We start from the raw sequence: 21907 nt of genomic DNA on the forward strand, positions 1-21907 counted from the left end.
AAACCACTTCAGATTGCGGTCTGGGACACACTCCAGACGAAACTGGACAGGTCTAATTAATGTATTCTTTTACACAAAATGAATTTAAATGAAATAAATGATGACCTGGAGAAAATCTGACCTGCGCCAGTTTAGAGAGACAGCTGTAGGTGCGCTTTTACAGCCAAACACACGTAAAGTGCCAAATAAATCAAGACACATTTACCATAAGCATAAAACATGTGTTCTGACTTTCCTTCATCTGCCAAAAAAGTCAACTAGTCATGTTCAACTACACGGTCTTTAGGCTAATATGAAGCATTTTCTCTTCATTCATCATTTTTACTTTTATTTCTTTAAGTATTTATTTCATTATATTATTATTTCATTACATTAAATTCGTTTTATTTTTATACAGAAATTATCAAATTAAAATGTTCAATTAATAATAAATGGCAGCTGTTGTTAAACACAAAACGATGAATAAAAAGTGTCCAGCACCAAAAGCAGTCCATAAATCAACACGTTTTAAATGGAGTTTTTATAATGAGTCAAATCCACTGATAATGATCATATTTTAGCGATAATGTAATGATCGTCATTATCAGTGAATTTGACTTATTTACAAGAGAGGCATTAAAAGGGAAGGACATTATTATAATTATTACTGTTGTTATTGTTTTAATATTCACATGGCCAATTTCTAGTGAGGTTATTTGTGCGGTTCGGTTTGTTATTTGCCTAATAAATCATAAAACATTTTGTCTTTCTCTTGTGGACTAATAATTTATAGACTATTTTAGCCCAACCTTTCATATTTCTTATTCAACCTTTTACATGTGAAGCACAAATGTCCACTTATTATTGACTGTGATATAAAACTTTAATACATGTTTGTAAATTTATTGATAAATACATTTAATACAGGTTTATATATTTATTGGTAAAAAATAATGAATGTATCTTCGCTGGTGCTGCTCAGCTGCAGTTTATACTGATATTTCTGTATATATATAATTTAATAATAATTGCTGAAGCTTTCATTACGGTATATGTCACACTTTATTTGTTATAAATGTATTATATGACAGAAACAGCAACTGAGTTGTGGAGCTCAACAAAACTTGACCGAGCAGAGCGCCGTCCTGGATCACCCTGCACAGCTCACCTCACCGATTTTTATTTATTATTATTTCTTCTTTTTTGATACCGATTTTATTTTTTATTTGCTTCAATAAAAAATATACAAAATCCAATTTTACACAAAAAAACGTAATGATAATAACAAATCAGGATAACTAATATAAACATAAAAAATTATATTAAAAGAGAAACAAAAGAGATTTTTTTTTATTAAACAGAGATAGGCTACATACATAACACAAATACAGCAAGAGGAAACAAGGACTTATGTATCTGTGATATTTCAAAAATGTTTATCATAATAATCCATGAATCTATCACTTTTCTTGTTATTAACTAGTCTAAGAGAATTAATAAAAACATCAATTTCAATTAAAAAATGTAAAAAAAATTGGGCTGCGAATTGGAGAATTTTTGTTTATGAATAAAATATTTTCCATACAAAAGAAAAAAGTTAATAATGTAGTTCTCTGATATATCAGTTTTACCTTCATAGTGACAAAAATATCTTGAATTTTTAAGCGTCTGAAAGAAGCAATGTAGCTCACTTCACCTATGATGACATAAATAGAACGCCGTTACGTCATAGGACAGAACAAGTTCAGAATTTTCTCAGAGTGACAAACGAACGAGTACAGTGAACAGTGATTAACGACTTTAGCGACTTGTTTTGCATCTCAAATGGCAAATAACATGTCAGCTGTGTTTTGTACTCGAGATAATTTGATTGAGCCTGTATTTGTCAACGATAATCATCAAAGTAACACGATGGCTTCTCCTACATCTTCTACCATGATGAGAAGCCCAACAGGTGAGATAAAAGTTTACAAAAACGCTGTATTCCCACGTATTGTTTAATAAAAAGTACAATAATAATAATAATATCGCCATATAAGGCGACTTACTGACTTAAAAGGCAAATACTCAACCTCTCATGTTTGTAATTGTTTAGTGTAGTTCTGATATTGTATATTTTCTGACTGTGATTTGAGCGCTGCTGATATTTTATGTACTGACATTCTGCCTTTTAAGTTTCTCATTTCCACTCAACAGAAATTGTGCCTTGTTAACTTTACTGATAAAAATAATTTTAATATTACTTTCATTTAAATCCTATGTGTAGACCTGCACAGTATTTTTCTTATTTTTGATAGTGTGTGGAGGAATATTTGTGATATTTTAGCAAACTGAGTGAGAATATTATATTTAAGTCTTCATTTGATCAATCGGGATGAATTATTAAAATTGAGGTAAAGTTGGTTTTGTATTCACACATTCTGACTTTCTCATTAATATTATAATAACAGAAAAATATAGAGCGAGAGAAATTGTTCTCTTTGAGTTTGACGATTGCTAATGGAAAGCTGAACAATGTTGATTTAGTTTTATTAGTTTTTTTTTTTTTTTGTGGTGGAGAAGTTGTGCTTGAGGAAGAATGTAGATGTAGATGTAGCACCCACTGACAAACAAATAAAAGGCCAAATGAATTTGATTAAACATTGTGATGGTGATTGTTAAATAGCTCAAACTATAACTGGTAAAACTCAGAATATTGACTCAAAATCAGTTCTTATAATAGTTTGCATTTTGTGTGAGCAGGAGTGAAATGTTTATTTTTGCTAAATAGTTGCTTTTAGGATTTTTCCTGATGTCTAATATGGACATATGACTTGACGACTATTTGTCAGCTTGTGTTTGTCATTTTACATCATAGAAATGATTTGCAATTCCACAAAATAAATTCAGTTTTCAAACATTTTCTATTATAATTGTACATTTATTATTGTTGTTTCTTTTGTGTGATTGTCTTTTATATGTCTAATTTACAGCAGTTTGTCTATTTTAAACCTGTGGTAAAAGAGTTTTCTAATATTTTCCTGTTCATTTCCTTTATTTTAGAAAACCCAGAGAAAAAGAGGAAAGGGAATAAAGTCTCTGCTTTCTTTAAGAGAGCATGGAAGGCTGTAAAGCGCCCTTTCCTTTGCGGTGACTGGAACAGAGTGGCTCCCTTTGAACCACAGTCGGATGTCGATGATTTTGAGCATCTGCCTGTTCCAGGTCCTTTCAGGACCGTCGCAGCACATGCAGACCTTGAGCCGGTGTGGCTGCCAGGCCAGGTCTGTGAAGATCCTCAGCCGTTGAGTGTTCCGGGCCCCTTCAGCATCAAGCAAACAGCAGATGTGCCGAATGCAGAACCGGCCCGTCCTGAGTCCTCGACGGTCCTCACAGGTCATGTTGACCCTGAGCAGATGCATCTGCCAGTCCAGGTCTGTGAAGATCCTCAGCCGTTGAGTGTTCCGTGCCCCTTCAGCATCAAGCAAACAGCAGATGTGCCGAATGCAGAACCGGCCCGTCCTGAGTCCTCAACGGCCCTAACAGATCATGTTGACCCTGAGCAGATGTGTCCGCCAGTCCAGGTCTGTGACCGCCTCGAGTCGTTGGCTGTTGAAGGACCATCCAGAATCAAGTCAACGATCATCGAAGATCATGTTGACCCTGAGCAGATGCTGCCAGGCCAGATCTTTGAAGATCCTCAGCCGTTGAGTGTTCCGGGCCCCTCCAGGATCAAGCAAACAGCAGATCCGGCCCATCCTGAGTCACCAACGGCCCTGACCGGTCATGTTGATACTGAGCTAGTGTGTCTGCCAGGCCAGATCTGGGAAGATCCTCAGCCAATCAGTGTCCATGGCCTCACCAATATTAAGAAAACGACGGATGCAGATTCGGCCTGTCCTGAGTCGCCTCCGTCTGTTCAACACCCCTCTAAAATTGATGGGACTGATGGTGAGTCATCCTGAATTTGGTTCATCTGTTATTTTTATGCTTTGTTGTTTTTAGCTTGTAAATCAGACAGTGTCATTTGTTGTGCTGTTAATTGTGTATTAATTGCTAGCTGCAGCTCTGTTCATGAAGATGTTTCTGTTTGTTTTCTTCATTTTAGAAAAACCCAAGAAAGGAAGGAAAGGGAAAAGAGTCTCTGCTTTCTTTAAGAGAGTATGGAAGGCTGTAACGCGCCCTTTCCTGTGCTGTGACACAGATATAGTCCAGCATTTTACGCCACAACCAGAGCTAAAGGAAGCTAACAAGGCTTCTGGACCTCCTCGTGGTAAGTCATCATTTCCATCTATTTTCTGTAAATCATATTATTATTAATTAGTAATCAATTTACTCCTGCATTTCTGATAGAAGTTACTGCTTTCAGCTTATTGCATTAAATCCAGATTCAAAAGCTAGGAGTGATTTATTTGATCCGTTTCATACCAGACAATCCAAGTAAATCTCCCTGCTTGTTTTCTGTGTTTTTCAGGATTAGATCTGTCTGATTTTAAAGTAGGAGCCTTGATTGGAGAAGGAGGTTTTGGCCAGGTGTTTGTGGCATCTTACAAGCATCGTAAAAGAGTAAAGGTAGAGAATTATTTTTTTAATTCAATCAACATTTTCCTCCTGATTATTGAATATATTAAATTAGTTTGCTTTAATTTAATTTGTTGTTTTTTCTCTGCAGGTTGCCCTGAAGTTTATCAACAAGGATGAAGACGACCGCTATCTCGACATTGTAAGTTGAAAAATTCACACAACAGTGAAAATGTGCTGACCATTTACTCGTCCTTCACTTGTCCCATCCCTGTCTGGACCATTTTAAACTGAGCTCAAAAGCAGATATATTGGAAACAGGGAGCCACTGACTTCCATTGTAGAAACAGAAAATACTTTTAAAGTCACTGCTTACTGGTTTTCAACATTAAATATCTTCTTTTGTGTTCAGCAGAAGAAATAAACCCAGAGATTAGTTTTGAACACATGAATGTAGGGCTGTGGAGTTAATGAAAATTCATTTAACATTTATGCAGATAAAAATGATCATTGCGTCATATCCTGGCCCCTTGTAAAGCAGTCTGCATATTTTATTTTATTTCTACACACAGCTCAGTTTCACTTGGACATCAGTGAAATCATGTAGCGTGACTTTTGCAGCATGGGATGTGCTTGATTTATTAGAGTGTAGATGATTCATTCATGTCTTCAATAGTGCTGAGGAGAGCTTATGCTGTTGTGTGCATGTGCTCAGCCACAGAGACGGACAAAACACACACATGTAGAGCCCTCTTTTAGCTTAAACTGCATGATTAAATGTTCAAATACAAGCAAACCTGTCGAAACATGGAGCTTAGTGATTATTTACTTAGTGAAGATTTTGTTGCTGTACTTTTGTGCCATTCTGCTCTGGTAATATCTTTGAAATCTGTTTTTCTTTCTAGGATGGTCATTCCACACCTGTGCTCGCGGAAGTGGCAGTGATGCTTAAGTTGGCGAATGCTCCGCAATGTCCAAACATCATCGGATTACACGACTGGGTTGAGAATGAGAACAACTTCATTCTCAGTCTGGAGTACGCAGAGTCATACCAGACCTTGGAACAGTACATCAATGAAACATTTGACGTTGGTGAAAAGCGAGCACGCCGGTTAATGCGTCAGTTGATCCAAGCTGTAAAGTTCTGCACTGAGCGTGGAGTTTTCCATGGAGATATACACACGCAGAACATCCTGGTGTCGAAATCCCGATTACAGCTCAAATTAATCGACTTTGGTTGTGCTTGGCCAATTACCAGCGAGCCTTTCGACAGCGATGATTATCAAGGTGAGGTGGCATTTTGTGTTAGATTCTTTGCTCACAGTATTGTCTTATGAAATGACTGAATTCTGAAAATGTCTCTCTTACAGGAGCTGCTATATGCACGCCACCTGAGGTTTTCACGCTCCCCATATTCTATGCTGACCCAGTAAACGTCTGGACAATTGGCATCGTGCTGTATGAAATCTTGCATGCATATATGCCCTTTACTGACGAACGTTCAATAATGTTTGAATCCGCTGAGATACGCCCCAGGTTCTCTACAGGTAATCAAGACATCTCTGATAAATCTCAGCCTCAGTGACAGAATAAAATATGTCAGTCATGAGTAAAAAAGGATTAAATATAATGGTTACTGTAGATATTACAGTTATTTCATTGTGGATGTTTTGTAATTTGATGTAGGAAGATTTAAACACGTTCATGGATCTTGAGTATGCAGACATATTTCACACTCTGTGTCACTTTTCAGAATGCCAGGACCTGATTTCCCAGTGTTTCATCCGTAATCCAGTTAACCGGCTAAGGTTACATCAGGTAGAAGAGCACGAGTGGTTCAATCCTGCGCAGCAGTTAAACAAGAGGAGGTAGAGGAACACACCGAGCACAAAACTACATCTTCATTCTTTCTTTGCTTCATGCTATTCCTGTTGTTTTCTCTTCTGCTTTTTTTAGAGTCACAAGTCTTATTTGACAGCCCTTCATATCACTGCTTAAATAACTTTGTGTTGTTTCTGCTTGTTTTTCTTCATTTTAGAAAAAAACTAAAGATCCCAAGAAGAGGAAAGCATCATTAAAGTCACTAAACTAGCATTATCGGTTATTAATTACTCCCTCATGTCATTCCAAACCCCTAAGATCTTACTTTTCTTCAGTGTCAGTTCATGACGTGTGTTGATGAGAGCTCTGTCCTGCACTGTGTGTGTGTCGCACTGCTGACGTTTACCTCAGATGTGCCCACGCTTTGTTTAAATGAGAGGAAGTCGCGCAGGCCTCTGGGTTATCCGTCAGCAGTGCGACACACATCCAGTGCAGTACAGGACTTCTGAAGTCATTATTTTTGTTTTATTTTTGTGTTTTTCTTTCTGCATAAAGAAGTTTCGTTTAAAAATGACAGCTGTAGCTCCAAACCCCTGACACCTTTCCTCATCTTCAGAAAACAAATGAAAATATTTGAGATGAAATCAAATCATCAAACCATGAGAGCTCTGTCCTGCACTGTATGTGTGTCCACTGCTGACGTTTACCTCAGATGTGCCCACGCTTTGTTTAAATGAGAGGAAGTCGCGCAGGCCTCTGGGTTAAACGTCAGCAGTGCGACGCTCTTCTGAACGTGCGGTTTGAGGGTCAGAGAGCTCTCAGATTTCATCTCAAATGTTTTAATTTGTGTTCTCAATATGAACTAAACATGAATATGAACTAAGGACATGAGGTGAGTAACTAATGACAATAATGGTAATGAATGGTGCCTAGACCGCAGCTCTGCACAAGACCTTTGGCCACAGGAGAAATGGTCGTGCCCAACCGAGCCTGGTTTCTCTCGAGGTTTTTTTCCTTCACTTTTGTCAATTGGTGAAGTTTTGTTCCTCGCCACTGTTGCCGCTGGCTTGCTTGGTTGGGACTTGTGGAGCTGCGCATCGATGGATTTGCTCTTCAGTGTTTGGACTTTCAGCAGTGACAATTAAACCACACTGAACTGAACTGAACTTCAACTGTGAAAACTTGACCGACACAGTTTCAATTTACTTCTACGTTAAGCTGCTTTGAAATGAAGATGAATTGAACTGAATTAATGATGAAACTCTATCAGGAAAACCAGTGCTGTCACAGTTTTCTCCTCTAAAGTGTCATCAAAGATCTGCTCAACTATTTTCTACCTCATTAATGAATCTGGTGTTCTGTCGTAAGAGAGACTGATTGTTTTATAATTAAGTGTTCATGATTGTTTTGTAATGAATTGTTCTTTGAATTGTTTTGTGATGAACTGCTTTTATATATTGTTAATAAGTCAAATAAAATCCTGTGAATCAAACTGAAGCTCTGATCATCATTTCTGTGAGTTTTCTAAATGACTCCTTACTCAATTAATGAGAGAGTTCTCCCTAAACTATTTACTCAAGTGCTTCCAAACCGATGAGGTTCTTTCCTCTGTTGAACACTGAAGAAGATACAAATCTGAAAATCTGTAACCATTGATGTCCATAGTAGGAAAACAAATACAATGGAAGTTGATAGGGTATATGCCGAAGCATGCTAATAGGACTTAGGATTTGTCAGTAACCTGGGTTATTTGCTTCCGGTCAACTGTATGTCAATGAAAAAATCTGCACATTTAAGGTCAGTTCTTTTTAAAAATCAGCGATCTCCACTGGCTGAGCGATATCCGATATAAAGTGGGTCTCAGATTGTACAAGAAGCACTGGATTAAATTACATTTCCCCTGCCATGTTTTTATAATATGAGCATTTATTCCCCAAAGTATATTCAATGGAGCTGCGCTAGCCTGCCGATTCTGACGGGCGTGCATGAGTAAAAAGCTTTTTGTCTCGTTTTATGCTTGAGCAACTAAATAAATGCTAAAGTTTATTTTTTGTCAAATAAGTTTTTTTGTTTGGTTGTTGAATAAACTTACAATAATCACAGGATTAGCTTTCTGATATGCATACATTTACAAAAAAAAAAAAAAAAAAAAAAAACACCCCAAGCCCAGCCTGTAAGTATACACTACAGTGATAATCAAAACAACTTTTAGTTACAATACATTGCTTTGGGGGGAAGAATTCCCCATGAAGCAATAAAAGAAAGGGCGCCAAATTTGCTGAAATTGTCCAATATTGCCTTTTAAAATAAATCTTGTTCGTTCCAGGTGCAGAGTAGATATCAATTCTTCAAGCCATAGTTTGGCAGTTGGAGGATTTAAATTTTTCCAATACAACAATAGCAGCTTTTTGGCTGTAATCAAACAATATGCAAGGAATTTCTGTTGTGGACAGCTCAATGCATATGTATAATCAGAATGTCCTAATATAATAAGCATTGGGTCAGGATCTATATGTTGATCAAGAACATCTGAAAGCACTTTAAAGACCTCATTCCAGAATCCCTGTATTTTATGACAGAATACAAAACTATGAGCTAAATCAGCTTCCTCTGATTTGCACTTATCACAAATGGGAGATATGTTGGGGAAAATCCTAAGTAATTTCTTTTTGGAGAAATATAGCCTATGTAAGACCTTGAACTGGATGAGGCATAATCTAGTGTTGATTGATTGTTTATCAATGTCCTCTAAGCTATTCTGCCAAATCTCTTCTGAAATTTTGATGCCAAACTCTCGTTCCCATTCTTCTCTGATCATCTTTGTAGTGGGGGCATTAGCTGCAAATAACCTTTCATAAATTAGAGATAATTGATGTTTTTGTCCCCTGCACTGTGTGAGACAATCATCAGCAATTGAGGGCGGGACCTCCTCTAGGGAAACATTATGTGTGCGCAGGTAATTTCTTATTTGTAAAAATCTGAAAAAATGTATTTTTGGAAGGTTATATTTCTGTTGTAATTGAGTAATTCTATGACTTTTGTAGTTCCACAGAAACGGAAGAATAATGGAGTCCCAGTGCTTAAAGAAGGACTTGGATAATAGTATTGGAATATTACGAAATAAATATAATATTTGAGGAAGAAAAATCATTTTTATCGCATTTATTCTGCCAATTAAAGAGATTGGGAGCGTCTTCCAATAGTCTATACACTTCTGTAGTTTAGACAATAAGGGGTTAAAATTAGCTTTGAAGAGTAGAGAGTATTTACAAGTAACTACAATTCCAAGGTATACAATTTTTTTCTGTGGACACCTTAAATGGAGAAGCATGTATTATAGATAGGTCTTTTAAACCAATGGGCATAAGTTCACTTTTTTCTAAATTAACTTTAAAGCCAGAAAACTTCCCAAAAGTATTAATAATCTTGAGTACAGCTGGGAGACTCACTTGTGGTTGGGTGATATAAAGCAAAATATCATCTGCATACAATGTTATTTTATTAATAGTATTTGAAGTATGAAAGCCATGTATGCAAGAATTGGATCGAATGGCTTCTGCAAGAGGCTCTACCATCAATGCGAACAAAAGAGGCGAGAGAGGGCAACCCTGTCTGGTTCCTCTTTTAAGATAAAAAGAGTCTGAAATTGTTCTATTTGTTAAAACACATGCTAATGGACTATTGTACAAAATTTTTATCCAAGTTATAAAATCATCACCCAAATCAAATTTCTCCAGGACAGCGAACAAGTAACCCCACTCGACTCGGTCGAATGCCTTTTCGGCATCTAATGATATTACAATCAAATTGTCTCGGATTGCCTTAGGGTGATAAATTATGTTAAATAATCTTCTTATATTATGGATAGTGCTTCTTCCTGGAATAAATCCATTCTGATCTACGTTAACCAATTTATTGATAAATTTACAGAGCCTATTAGCGAGTGTTTTAGACAATATTTTTTGATCAACATTGAGGAGAGAGATAGGTCTATACGCCTCAACTTCTTCTGGATTTTTATCTTTTTTAGGAATTACTGTAATAATAGCCTCAGAGAAAGTTGGAGGTAGTCCAGTTTTTAATGCCTGTTGAAAGGTTTTAAGCAAATATGGAGTAAGTATGTGGCCGAATTTTTTATATAGTTCAGCAGGCAGCCCATCTGGACCAGGAGTTTTACAGTTTTTTAAAGTATTTATAGTGATCTTTAATTCCTCCAAAGTAATGTTTTTTATTAAGACATGCTTTGTCCTCTGGAGATAACTTGGGGAGATTACATTTATAAAGAAATAAGTCCATTGTTTGTGAGTCAAACTCAGTGTCTGAGGAGTATAACTTTGAGTAAAATTCCTTAAAACATTTGTTTATCTCTTTATTTGCGATACAGTGAGTCCCATGTTTGGTTTTTATTTTATGGATTGTTCTTTCACTATCAATTTTGCGCAACTGTCTAGCTAGTAATTTATGGGGTTTCTCTCCAAATTCAAAATATTTCTGTTTTACATAATGAAAAGTTCTATAAATTTTAGCAGAGACTATATTATTGTATTCATACCTTAACTGTAAAATTTTCTTGTAAACATCTAAAGAGGGGTTTATTGCATTTTCAATGTCTAGCTGGTGGATTTGTTTTTCTAAATCACTTAGTTTTGTTTTGTATAGTTTATTCTTGGACCCTTGATATGACAAAACACAACCTCTTATAAACGCTTTTAACGTTTCCCAGAGTAATGCTGGTGATGGCTTATCGTTACAATCAAAAAATATGTTTAGTTGCAAATTCATATAATCTATGAATTTAGGATCAGCTGTTAACTGAGGGTCCATCCTCCACAATGGACGAGTAAAAGATGTTTGATCAAGAATGACTTCAAATGAAACAGGGGCGTGGTCTGAAATCAGTATGTCATGAATTTTAGAGTTTAAAACATTAGAAATGAGATTGCTGTCTACTAAAAAAAAATCAATACGGGTATATACATTATGCACATGTGAGTGAAATGTATAATCCCTTTCAGTTGGGTACATAAGTCTCCATATGTCAACCAAATTAGAATTATCCATAAAAGCATTCAAAAAATGTCATGAATTAGAATGTGGGGCAATTTTAATCGAGGATCTATCAAGATATCCGTCAAGGACACAATAAAAGTCCCCGCCTATGACAAGATTGGTTTGGGACAGTTTGGGGATTAAAGAGAATATTTTTCTAAAAAATTCTGGTTCGTCATGGTTTGGACCGTACAAATTTATTAACGTAATTGATAAGCCACAGATCTCACCAGATAGAATGATGTAGCGTCCTTCCCTGTCTGTTTCCAGGTTGTTTAGTTTAAATGGAACCCCTTTTCTAAATAAAATAGCAACCCCCCTAGATTTAACTGAAAAATCGGATTGATATATCTGTCCTATCCAGCTACCCTTCAGTTTATTTTTGGAATTTTTTTTTTAGATAAGTTTCCTGCAAAAATATTATATCTGAGGAAAGAGAATTTAAATGCGCTATTGTTTTGCTTCTCTTAACCGGATGATTTAATCCTTTTACATTCCACGAGACAAATTTGAGACCCTTCCTATTACATTTAGTTGTTATTTTTTCTTGATTTAAAAAAGATCAAATCAATAATCTTCACTGTTCGTTTACTATAAGGTATCTTAAACAGGCTCCTTTCCCGAAACTTAAACATTAACCCCGTCATCTAACCGACAAACCAGAACTCGCGGCACGATACGGAATTACACACGAAAAAAAATAAATTAAATAAAATAAAATAAACAATAAACATTAGTCAAAAACAGACAAACAATTACTTTCAAAATTATCAAACCTTAAACTTCCAAAAACAAACTCGCATCAGCAGCACAGCTCCGTAATAAAGAGTTTTGAAGAACATCTCAATATAACATAACGAAACAAGAGTCCTTTAGAGAATAATGCTCAAAATTAAAGTTCAACAGTTACGTTATTCTTATCTTGACTTATCTTGAGTCTGACATCCTTTACACTGTTCCTGGTATTTCAAAGTTGCTTTCAGCAAACCTAACCACTTTGTCTGGGTCGGTAAAGTAGAACTCTTTGTCGTTGTGTGATACCCTCAGTTGTTTAGGGTATTGCAGTCCGTATTTCACTCCTGGTTTATCCTTCAGCAACTCCCTCGTGCGCGTCGTTTTACCACAGCAGGTGGATAGTCCGGAAAGATATTAATTCGTTGTGCCTTTGTAGGGTCCACCCAGTTGGTCCAATGACGGTATCCAATGGTGGATGAAGGTTCACTGCATGTTCGGTCTTTCCAGTGCACAATGTTGATTTATATTAAACTTAACTCATATCTGACTCCAATTTTAGTATGAGATGGTTTAGAATATTAATATGTTTATCCTCGTTTTATCTGACTCCAATTATAAAACATTGAGAAGGTTATTTTGTTTCCTTTCACATTATTTTAGATTATGATTGAATATTCTCTTCGGTTCATCATTTTATGTTATTCTCGTTCATTGGGATCTCTATAACATCCTGAATCTTGTACCGGCCGAGTATACAATTTCTTAAGCACAAGCATGTCAGTCTTGGTCACTAAACAGGGGCGATTGACCGCTATCCTAAAAAGGCAGAACCCTACTTACTCAGATTAGGATATTTTTTATGCGGTCCCCATAGGTCTGCTACCTCCTAAATCAGACAGAGCTATTTAGTCATATAACGATCATTACTATAGAATTAAGCAGACCAGTCGTACTTAAACTAGTAGTAACTTTGAATAATCACTATACTATCTAAATAGTATTAAAAGTTTATCGGGTGAAGGACTATCCCCTTAGATATCCTTTTACAGCCTAAGTATACATGAATAAATGCCAATTTGTTAGTCGGAGCTCTAGAGACATCGTGTAACGTGCCGCAATGCTCCGTCTACCGTGTTCTAGTCCGCTACTAACCTGAACAGGGGCTTGTGGTGCTATGAAATTACCACAATCTACTAAAGATAATAACACGAACTCTGTTTGAATCATTCAAAACATAACAATTTATTAGTCAGGTAAATGTATTATGCCAATTCAATCAGTCAATTCATAAATGATCAATACAAAACATCAAATTATCAAAGATAAATCCAAGATGAAAAGATGCATACCTGACTTTGAAATATACATAACATGGGGCAGACCCCATGTTATGGGCTGATCTGGTTAGGCAGAATCGCCCTGAGCTTTTCTTAGTCCTTACCTTAAATAATCCAAGAATTCCCTCAAGGAAGGGGGTGTGAATGTATAACAAAAGGCATTCACACTTAGTGTCACACCCCTCACAGTGGATCAAAAGATGCCTGAAGTTATATATTTATTGTTCTGATTATGTCTATTTCTGAGAGAATGAGACCATTGTACCAATCGCACTGAGACATTTCAAATGATATCAAACATGATAGTTAAAGTCAGTTTGGTTAATTCTAGAACATTCAAACATTGAAATGACCATATGTGTGAGTTGGGGGGATGAAGCAGACTCAGATGCAAATGCAGCAGGAACTGGTTTTTCCCGCATTCCCCTTGCTGAGTTGTGAAGTTACCAGTCTCTGTTTTCAGCTCATGTTTTGAATTGTCAAAGACATCAGAATATTTGCAATATTTCAATTCTTACAGATAACCCCCATTTGATCCCGTGGGTCAGATATAAATGTGTCCATGGGGTCACTATGTATCCTTGTTGAGGTCGTTCAGGGGCAATTCAAGACAGTCTCTGCAGCATTATCAGTTGTAAGTCGTGTTCAGCAGGTAGCTAAACAGGTCCAGGCTCGTTTTCACCTCTTTTGATGAGCCTGACCCGAATGCACTGCTCATTCAGTCCATACAGGCCTTTATAGCTTCCACTGTGTCCTTCCCCTGACAAAAGTGTCCACGTCGTGTGGGCTTCTCATAGTCTGCTTCTTCTGATGAATCTGGTCATCTCCAGATATGCAGACATCGGCATGTGGGGGTCTACAGTGTGTATACACTGCCTTCTCTCGGACACCTAAACAGCAACTTGATGGCTCAGCGATTGAACAGTTATGAACTTGTGTCATTCTGCATTGGAGAAAGTCATGAGGTTAAGCATAAAATATATGATCAAAACATAAAAGTCAGCAAGTGCGAGTCGTACAACTGGTCTCAGGTCTCTTTCAATCTGTTTAAATGGTCCAATCAAAAACAGATAAGTCTTTGTCACCACTGAGATAGGGTATAATGATAGGGAGAATATTAAATATTCTTGGTTTGAATTACTCAAGGTAAAGCTATCAAAAGGTCAGTGCAACTTATTAAAACAGTATAACAAGCAGTATGCATCATAAAACATATCATCATGACAATACATTCAAATAAATGACATTCATTTTCAAAATGAAAAAAACGTGAAGATATTTGTCATACATGATAGTAATCACATTATTTAACCATAATTATGAAGGTATATCTATAATAATGTGTGTGTTTGTGTGTGTATGTTGTGTGGTGTGTGTGTGTGTGTGTGTGTGTGTGTGTGTGTGTGTGTGTGTGTGTGTGTGTGTGTGTGTGTGTGTGTGTTTATGTGCGTGTGGGGGGGCTTGAACACAATTGATGGTATTTGTCAAATTTAAATGTCCTAGTGATTATTAGAAGTGTCCTCATTTCGGTTTAATTTTAATCACTTTAGCACTTATACCTGTTATTGGTGATAGATTGGAAAACCAGGGGCCCTCTGGTTTGTCAACCATCCTCATAACAGTCAGTGTATCTATCCTTAAATTTATCGGCAAATTCGCCTTTATTGAAGTTTTATACCATCAATTTGTTGTAAAAGCCATGCAAATGTGTAATTTCTTTTCAGCTGACAGAGGGTGTCAGAGGGTGTTTGTTGTCTCGTCTGTCATCAGATTAATTATTCTGTTCTATGTGTGTGAGGCTAATGTGTTTTGTTTGTATAAACATGGACAAACGATCTCAATTAAGGAGATTTGGCTCCTGGGTCTTTGAAGACTAAGGTGTTATCTATGTGCCTGGGTTTACCTGTGGCTGTGTGTCAGTGTAATGCTCCGAACAATGGTAATCAACTTTTATAATTGTGTTGCAAAATTTTAGTCCTGTCTTAGCAGGGAGCCAGCATAAGAATGTGAACATGAGGTGTGTTCCGGCTCAAATTGATTCCATATAATATCTTTTACGGAGCATGTTAAGGTGCAATGTTCAAAGCTGGATCCTGTAAAAAATGCATTTTCATGGTTAATTTAATTATCACACTCTATACTCCTGTTTGTAGTTTAAACTGCAGCTATACAGGGGATAGCAGAGTTTTCTACTTTTGGAGATCAAAGAAACAAATATCATGAATTTCAACATAGTTAATTCCATTTTCATACAGGACATGTGGTTTAACATGTGTATAGTATAAAAACAAATTTAAAAATGCCACCAGGATTCGTGACAATAGAGTCTGTTGCTATTGGTCTTTGCAGGAACAATGCAGTAAAGTTCTTTATCGCCTCTAGGTAACCAGGGTTTTAGTCCCATTGCTATTAAGCAATTTGGGAAGATTTTAACTATGAGATCTTTCATGTCTCTGTTTTGTGAAATCACAAAGCCTCCTACAATGCTGAATCCATTGATAAGATCAGCTGTGGATAATTGTTATTCTGATGACTGATCAAAGACTTTTTTCAGAGGACTCACTGCAGGTGAGGTGTTAGCACCACAGGGGTTCTTGCTTTGAGATGCAAGATGGAAGACTTTTGGCCTCTCAGGTTATGGCCTAACCTTTTGTTGCCCTCATTTGTATTTGTTTGATGTGGACCGGATCTGGAGTGTTCTTTGTTATTGGTCCGCCTAAGATGAGAACAAAAGCAGAGAGAACCATTTTTAGAATTTTCATCAGTTTCAAATTCAATCATGTGGAATTAATGTTAATGCATCATCTTGCAATATTAATTCTGGAAGCCACATGATGTTGCTGGTCAGATGTGAATTGCTGTTGTTGATTTCAGAATATTGTGAGTGTGTAACACCTGTTTATACAGTCTGCTGTATTCTGAGCATTATCTCCCAGTTCCGCTGGGGACATTTTTCTGAATCAATCAATGATTTTTCATTAATTTCAGTTCACAATCTAATGGGCCGATACCCATAGTTCATTTTTTGCTCTCATTAACAGTCAGATCTGTTGGCAGAAATCATTTCACCCTTTTGGTGTTCTCTGCTTAACGGTTGTCATTTTATGGTGTGACTCACAGATTCTTAGATCTTTTGACCCATAAAAACTTTGGTAACTCTGAATGTTATCATATCCATCCCCCTTTCATTATTTTTCTGGTGAGTTTAACTCTCTGATCAAATTTTAATTGTAGGTGGTGTTTTTCAGCGAGGATTTTATTGGTTTACAATCAGTTATGCTATAGTAGTTCTGTCAGTGTTTTCATTAAGCATAAAGAAAGCAAACCTCCTCAAGATGGATGTTTCATCTTTAGTCTTTAGTGCCATGAATTGGCAATTATAATATAATGTACATTATTGTTTATTCCTAATGTAATTATATTATAATAAAAATAGTAAGTATTAAAATTTAATTATATCTGGTCTCTGGAGAGTGTTTTAAAACAACAGTGCATTTTAGCTTAATGCTTTTATCTTGTGATCAGGGCTGTGTTTGCCTGTAAGTTGCATGGAAAACAAAAGGGTCAGCAAAGGCTTGTGGCCAAATGGAAGAATGTTATTGTTTTATGCAAATACAGCAAACACATTCTGAGCATCTTATTATCACTGAGGTGAGATTTCTCTGCTCTCTGTCAGGACATTTGAATATGAAAAGGTTTGAGCCATCAGGAGGTCTAAGGGCTGATTTAAAGTTAAAATCTTAGAATTTCTTTTATATTTAGTCTGTTTTGAGATTAAATTAAAGTATAGTGGATATTTTACACTGTAAACCCTAATGCTGTAACTAATTAATTGAATTGAGCTCTATTAACTTAAATCTTTAAAATTCGTTTATCTTAATTAACCTTAATGAGTATTCAGAACTTTTTCTTATTTTTGAGTTTGAAAAAATGTAATCTTTAAAAAATGCTATCAGCTGGGTGATTTAAGTATTTAAAGTTGAAAGAAATTAAAGCAATTAAGTTAATTGGTATTAAAATGTATGAGCTGGGTGACTAAGTATTTAAAGTTTGGAAAAATTAAAATAATTAAGTTAATTGCAATTAAAATGTATAAGTTGAGTAATTTGGGTATTTTAAGTTAGTTGAAGTGTCTTGCATGAGTATAACTCAATAATAAATAATATAAGTATATAAGTATAATAAACTCAAAACTTAATGTTTCTGTTCACTTAAAATAGATAATTTCATAACTTAAAAAATTTGACATAACTGATTGCCTCAAATTTTTTTGAGTTTTGTCAACTTATTCGGGATTACAGTGTAGTTGATCAGCATCATATTTGAATTTATCACCATTAAATTTAAATGACAAATTTCTGATTTGTAAAAGCAGAGTTTTCATTAGAGCCTATTTGTCTTTTTTTGCAATCAAATCATTCTGTTCTGCTCACCTTTATTTTTCACATGCAAATGCCTTTAAACAGACTGTTGTTATTAATCCAATTTAAAAGTTTACAATTGTTTTTAAATCTTAAACCATTTTTTCCTGTTTTCCTTTTTTCCATTATTCTCTTTTTTATAAAACAGTAGATTTAAAACAATGGATAGTTTTTGATTTAAACTTTTAGGATCTAATTTATGACTCTCCACTGAGTCCCAGAATATAATTTGGATGATGTTATTCCAATTTTAAGCTTCAACTCTTGCTGCCTAGCAGACAAAGAGATTTCAGAGCAAGGGATGGCATTTATCTATACTGCTGCTATCATGTCCCTGATAATCAAAGTGGTTTTGTCTAATTCTCAACCCCACCGGATAACGCATTCCGGTCTAACATTTTTGAGCATTTCCGACTCATTCTATCAATGTGTTTATATAGGGTGCGTCCAGCTTTCCCTCAACATTTCTAATAGGCAAAGAAGAATTGACTTACCACAGCAGCTGAAGATAGAATAGAAGATCCAAACCTCTTGGTTGATATAAATCCATTTTGTGCTGGAAAGACGTAACTCGCCTGAGTTGGGAGATCACGGAGATGGGTCACCATTTTGTAGGGTCCACCCAGTTGGTCCAATGACGGTATCCAATGGTGGATGAAGGTTCACTGCATGTTCGGTCTTTCCAGTGCACAATGTTGATTTATATTAAACTTAACTCATATCTGACTCCAATTTTAGTATGAGGTGGTTTAGAATATTAATATGTTTATCCTCGTTTTATCTGACTCCAATTATAAAACATTGAGAAGGTTATTTTGTTTCCTTTCACATTATTTTAGATTATGATTGAATATTCTCTTCGGTTCATCATTTTATGTTATTCTCGTTCATTGGGATCTCTATAACATCCTGAATCTTGTACCGGCCGAGTATACAATTTCTTAAGCACAAGCATGTCAGTCTTGGTCACTAAACAGGGGCGATTGACCGCTATCCTAAAAAGGCAGAACCCTACTTACTCAGATTAGGATATTTTTTATGCGGTCCCCATAGGTCTGCTACCTCCTAAATCAGACAGAGCTATTTAGTCATATAACGATCATTACTATAGAATTAAGCAGACCAGTCGTACTTAAACTAGTAGTAACTTTGAATAATCACTATACTATCTAAATAGTATTAAAAGTTTATCGGGTGAAGGACTATCCCCTTAGATATCCTTTTACAGCCTAAGTATACATGAATAAATGCCAATTTGTTAGTCGGAGCTCTAGAGACATCGTGTAACGTGCCGCAATGCTCCGTCTACCGTGTTCTAGTCCGCTACTAACCTGAACAGGGGCTTGTGGTGCTATGAAATTACCACAATCTACTAAAGATAATAACACGAACTCTGTTTGAATCATTCAAAACATAACAATTTATTAGTCAGGTAAATGTATTATGCCAATTCAATCAGTCAATTCATAAATGATCAATACAAAACATCAAATTATCAAAGATAAATCCAAGATGAAAAGATGCATACCTGACTTTGAAATATACATAACATGGGGCAGACCCCATGTTATGGGCTGATCTGGTTAGGCAGAATCGCCCTGAGCTTTTCTTAGTCCTTACCTTAAATAATCCAAGAATTCCCTCAAGGAAGGGGGTGTGAATGTATAACAAAAGGCATTCACACTTAGTGTCACACCCCTCACAGTGGATCAAAAGATGCCTGAAGTTATATATTTATTGTTCTGATTATGTCTATTTCTGAGAGAATGAGACCATTGTACCAATCGCACTGAGACATTTCAAATGATATCAAACATGATAGTTAAAGTCAGTTTGGTTAATTCTAGAACATTCAAACATTGAAATGACCATATGTGTGAGTTGGGGGGATGAAGCAGACTCAGATGCAAATGCAGCAGGAACTGGTTTTTCCCGCATTCCCCTTGCTGAGTTGTGAAGTTACCAGTCTCTGTTTTCAGCTCATGTTTTGAATTGTCAAAGACATCAGAATATTTGCAATATTTCAATTCTTACACCTTGAAGACAATCTGTTGCATCCTAGCCGCTTTTTGCATTATTTCTTCCATATTGTGGACATAATGCAGGCGCAAAATGAAAGCGCGAGGTGGTTCATCATTTCCAGATCGGGCGCGTAGAGCTCGGTGGGCACGATCCACAAGTGGAGGTTTCTCAAGTGACAAGGTTTCTGTCATGAGTTGGGCAACAAAATCTCTAGGCTTCACTCCGAATTCAGCACCCTCTTTAATGTTCAGTATGCGTATATTTTGCCTTCCGCTGCGGCTTTCGAGGTCTATGCATTTTTCAGTTAGTTGCTCCACAGTGAGCTTCAGTTTGAGCTGTCTTGACGTGCGTGCTACTCGCTCATATCGAAACCGGAAGTCGCTAAAGTTTATTTAACTGAAGGTATTTTAATTACACTACAACATCCATGCTGTAAATTGGACCATGTAACAACAACCGTGTAAATTGGAGAAGAAAAAAAATCACAATAACAGTTCACCGCAAGTTTATCAGTATGGGAAAAAGTGCAGGTGTAGAACGAGCGGAGGATGTGGAGGCTCATTCCAAACCTCCTGAGATGCCTGAGGAAGAAGAGGCGTTGTTGTGCCTTCCTCAGCACTGCATCTGTTTGAGCAGTCCATGTCAAATCCTCATCGATGTGGACTCCAAGAAACTTGAAAGTGCTGACTGTCTCCACTGGTGTCCCGTTGATGGTGATGGGGTGTGTTCTCTGTTCTCTCTCCTGAAATCCACCAACAGCTCCTTGGTTTTGCTGATGTTCGGTAAGAGGTGGTTTTCCTCACACCACTGCGTCAGAGTGTGCACCTCCTCTCTGTAGGCCGTCTCATCATTATCAGTGATTAGGCCCACCACTGTTGTGTCATCAGAAAATTTAACGATGACAGTGGAGCTGTGTTTGTCTGTATAGTCATGTGTGTACATGAAGTACAGGAATGGGCAGAGAACACAGCCCTGTGGAGCACCAGTGTTGAGGATCAGTGTGGATGAGGTAATGTTGTTCATTCTGACCACCTGGCGTCTGCCTGACAGGAAGTCCAGGATTCAGTTGCACAGAGAGCTGTGTGTACCCAGATCCTGAAGCTTCACCACCTGCTTGGCAGGCACTATGGTGTTGAATGCTGAGCTGTAGCCCACAAACAGCATTCTCAAATATGTGATTTGTTTTCCAGGTGAGACAGAGCAGTGTGCAATGTGAAAGCAATTGCATCATCAGTGAAGCGGTTATTCCTGTATTCAAATTGCAGAGGGTCAGTGTGAGCGGGCAGTACAGAGCAGATGTGCTTTTTAATCAGCTTCTCAAAGCACTTGCTGAAGATGGGTGTCAAAGCGACTGGATATCAGTCATTCAAGCATGTGGTTTTAGCTGATTTCGGCGTGGGCACAATAGTAGCTGTCTTAAAGTATGTGGGAACCAGAGACCGAGAGCGAGAGGTTAAAGATGTCCATGAAAACTCCCGTCTGCTGGTGTGTGCATGCTTTAGGTACACGTCCAGGGATGCCATTTGAGCCCGTAGCTTTCCGGATGTTCATGCGACGTACACGTCAATGTCGTAGTCACACGCTGTCTTGAAGTATGGAATCCGATTGGTCCGTCCATGATGGTCCATAATGATCCTCACATTTGGGCAGTACCGCTGAAATTTCACAGGCATTGTCCGTCGCACCAGCTCCTGGGTCATCCAGATTTGAATTGATCCCAACACAAGCTATAAGTAGTTTGACCATGTTATTACAACGCGACTCACTGTAGAAGTACTAAGTTTAAATATTTCAGCCAAAACTCTCTCTCTAAGACCAACAGCAACACGCAGGCAAAACATGAAAAACTCATCAATGAGTTGCAACTTGCACTTGAGGCTTGGCATCACAACCTCTTTCTCTGCAGTTGAAATTACAACCCTCTTAGCTTTGGACCAGTACACAATATGGGATGCTGATGGCTCAATAGATCTCCAAAAAACAAAAAAGATGTTTTTGTTTGGAAACCTCATGAAAGTCAACATCAGACACGCACCATGTATCTAG

General features: G+C 36.9%; 1 protein-coding gene across 2 annotated transcripts in view; it reads left to right on the forward strand.

Moving 5' to 3' along the window:
- Nucleotides 1–556: 556 nt before the first annotated feature.
- LOC565832 (uncharacterized) overlaps nucleotides 557–21907 on the forward strand; it is a 46089-nt gene continuing 24738 nt past the window's right edge. Inside the window, exons 1-9 of one of the 2 annotated variants that reach the window (XM_068223926.2) lie at nucleotides 557–1933; nucleotides 3022–3906; nucleotides 4064–4228; nucleotides 4430–4527; nucleotides 4628–4678; nucleotides 5382–5763; nucleotides 5847–6023; nucleotides 6230–6344; nucleotides 6515–8430. In XM_068223926.2, coding sequence (XP_068080027.1) covers nucleotides 1804–1933; nucleotides 3022–3906; nucleotides 4064–4228; nucleotides 4430–4527; nucleotides 4628–4678; nucleotides 5382–5763; nucleotides 5847–6023; nucleotides 6230–6344; nucleotides 6515–6554 — 2043 coding nt within the window. In that variant the 5' untranslated portion in view covers nucleotides 557–1803 and the 3' untranslated portion in view covers nucleotides 6555–8430. Of the gene's footprint in view, nucleotides 1934–3021; nucleotides 3907–4063; nucleotides 4229–4429; nucleotides 4528–4627; nucleotides 4679–5381; nucleotides 5764–5846; nucleotides 6024–6229; nucleotides 6345–6514; nucleotides 8431–21907 lie in introns of those variants that run through there. The other variant, XM_073914533.1, reaches the window with a different exon arrangement.

Source organism: Danio rerio, chromosome 10 (genome assembly GCF_049306965.1).
Source record: "Danio rerio strain Tuebingen ecotype United States chromosome 10, GRCz12tu, whole genome shotgun sequence".
In the NCBI taxonomy this organism is placed as follows: domain Eukaryota; kingdom Metazoa; phylum Chordata; class Actinopteri; order Cypriniformes; family Danionidae; genus Danio; species Danio rerio.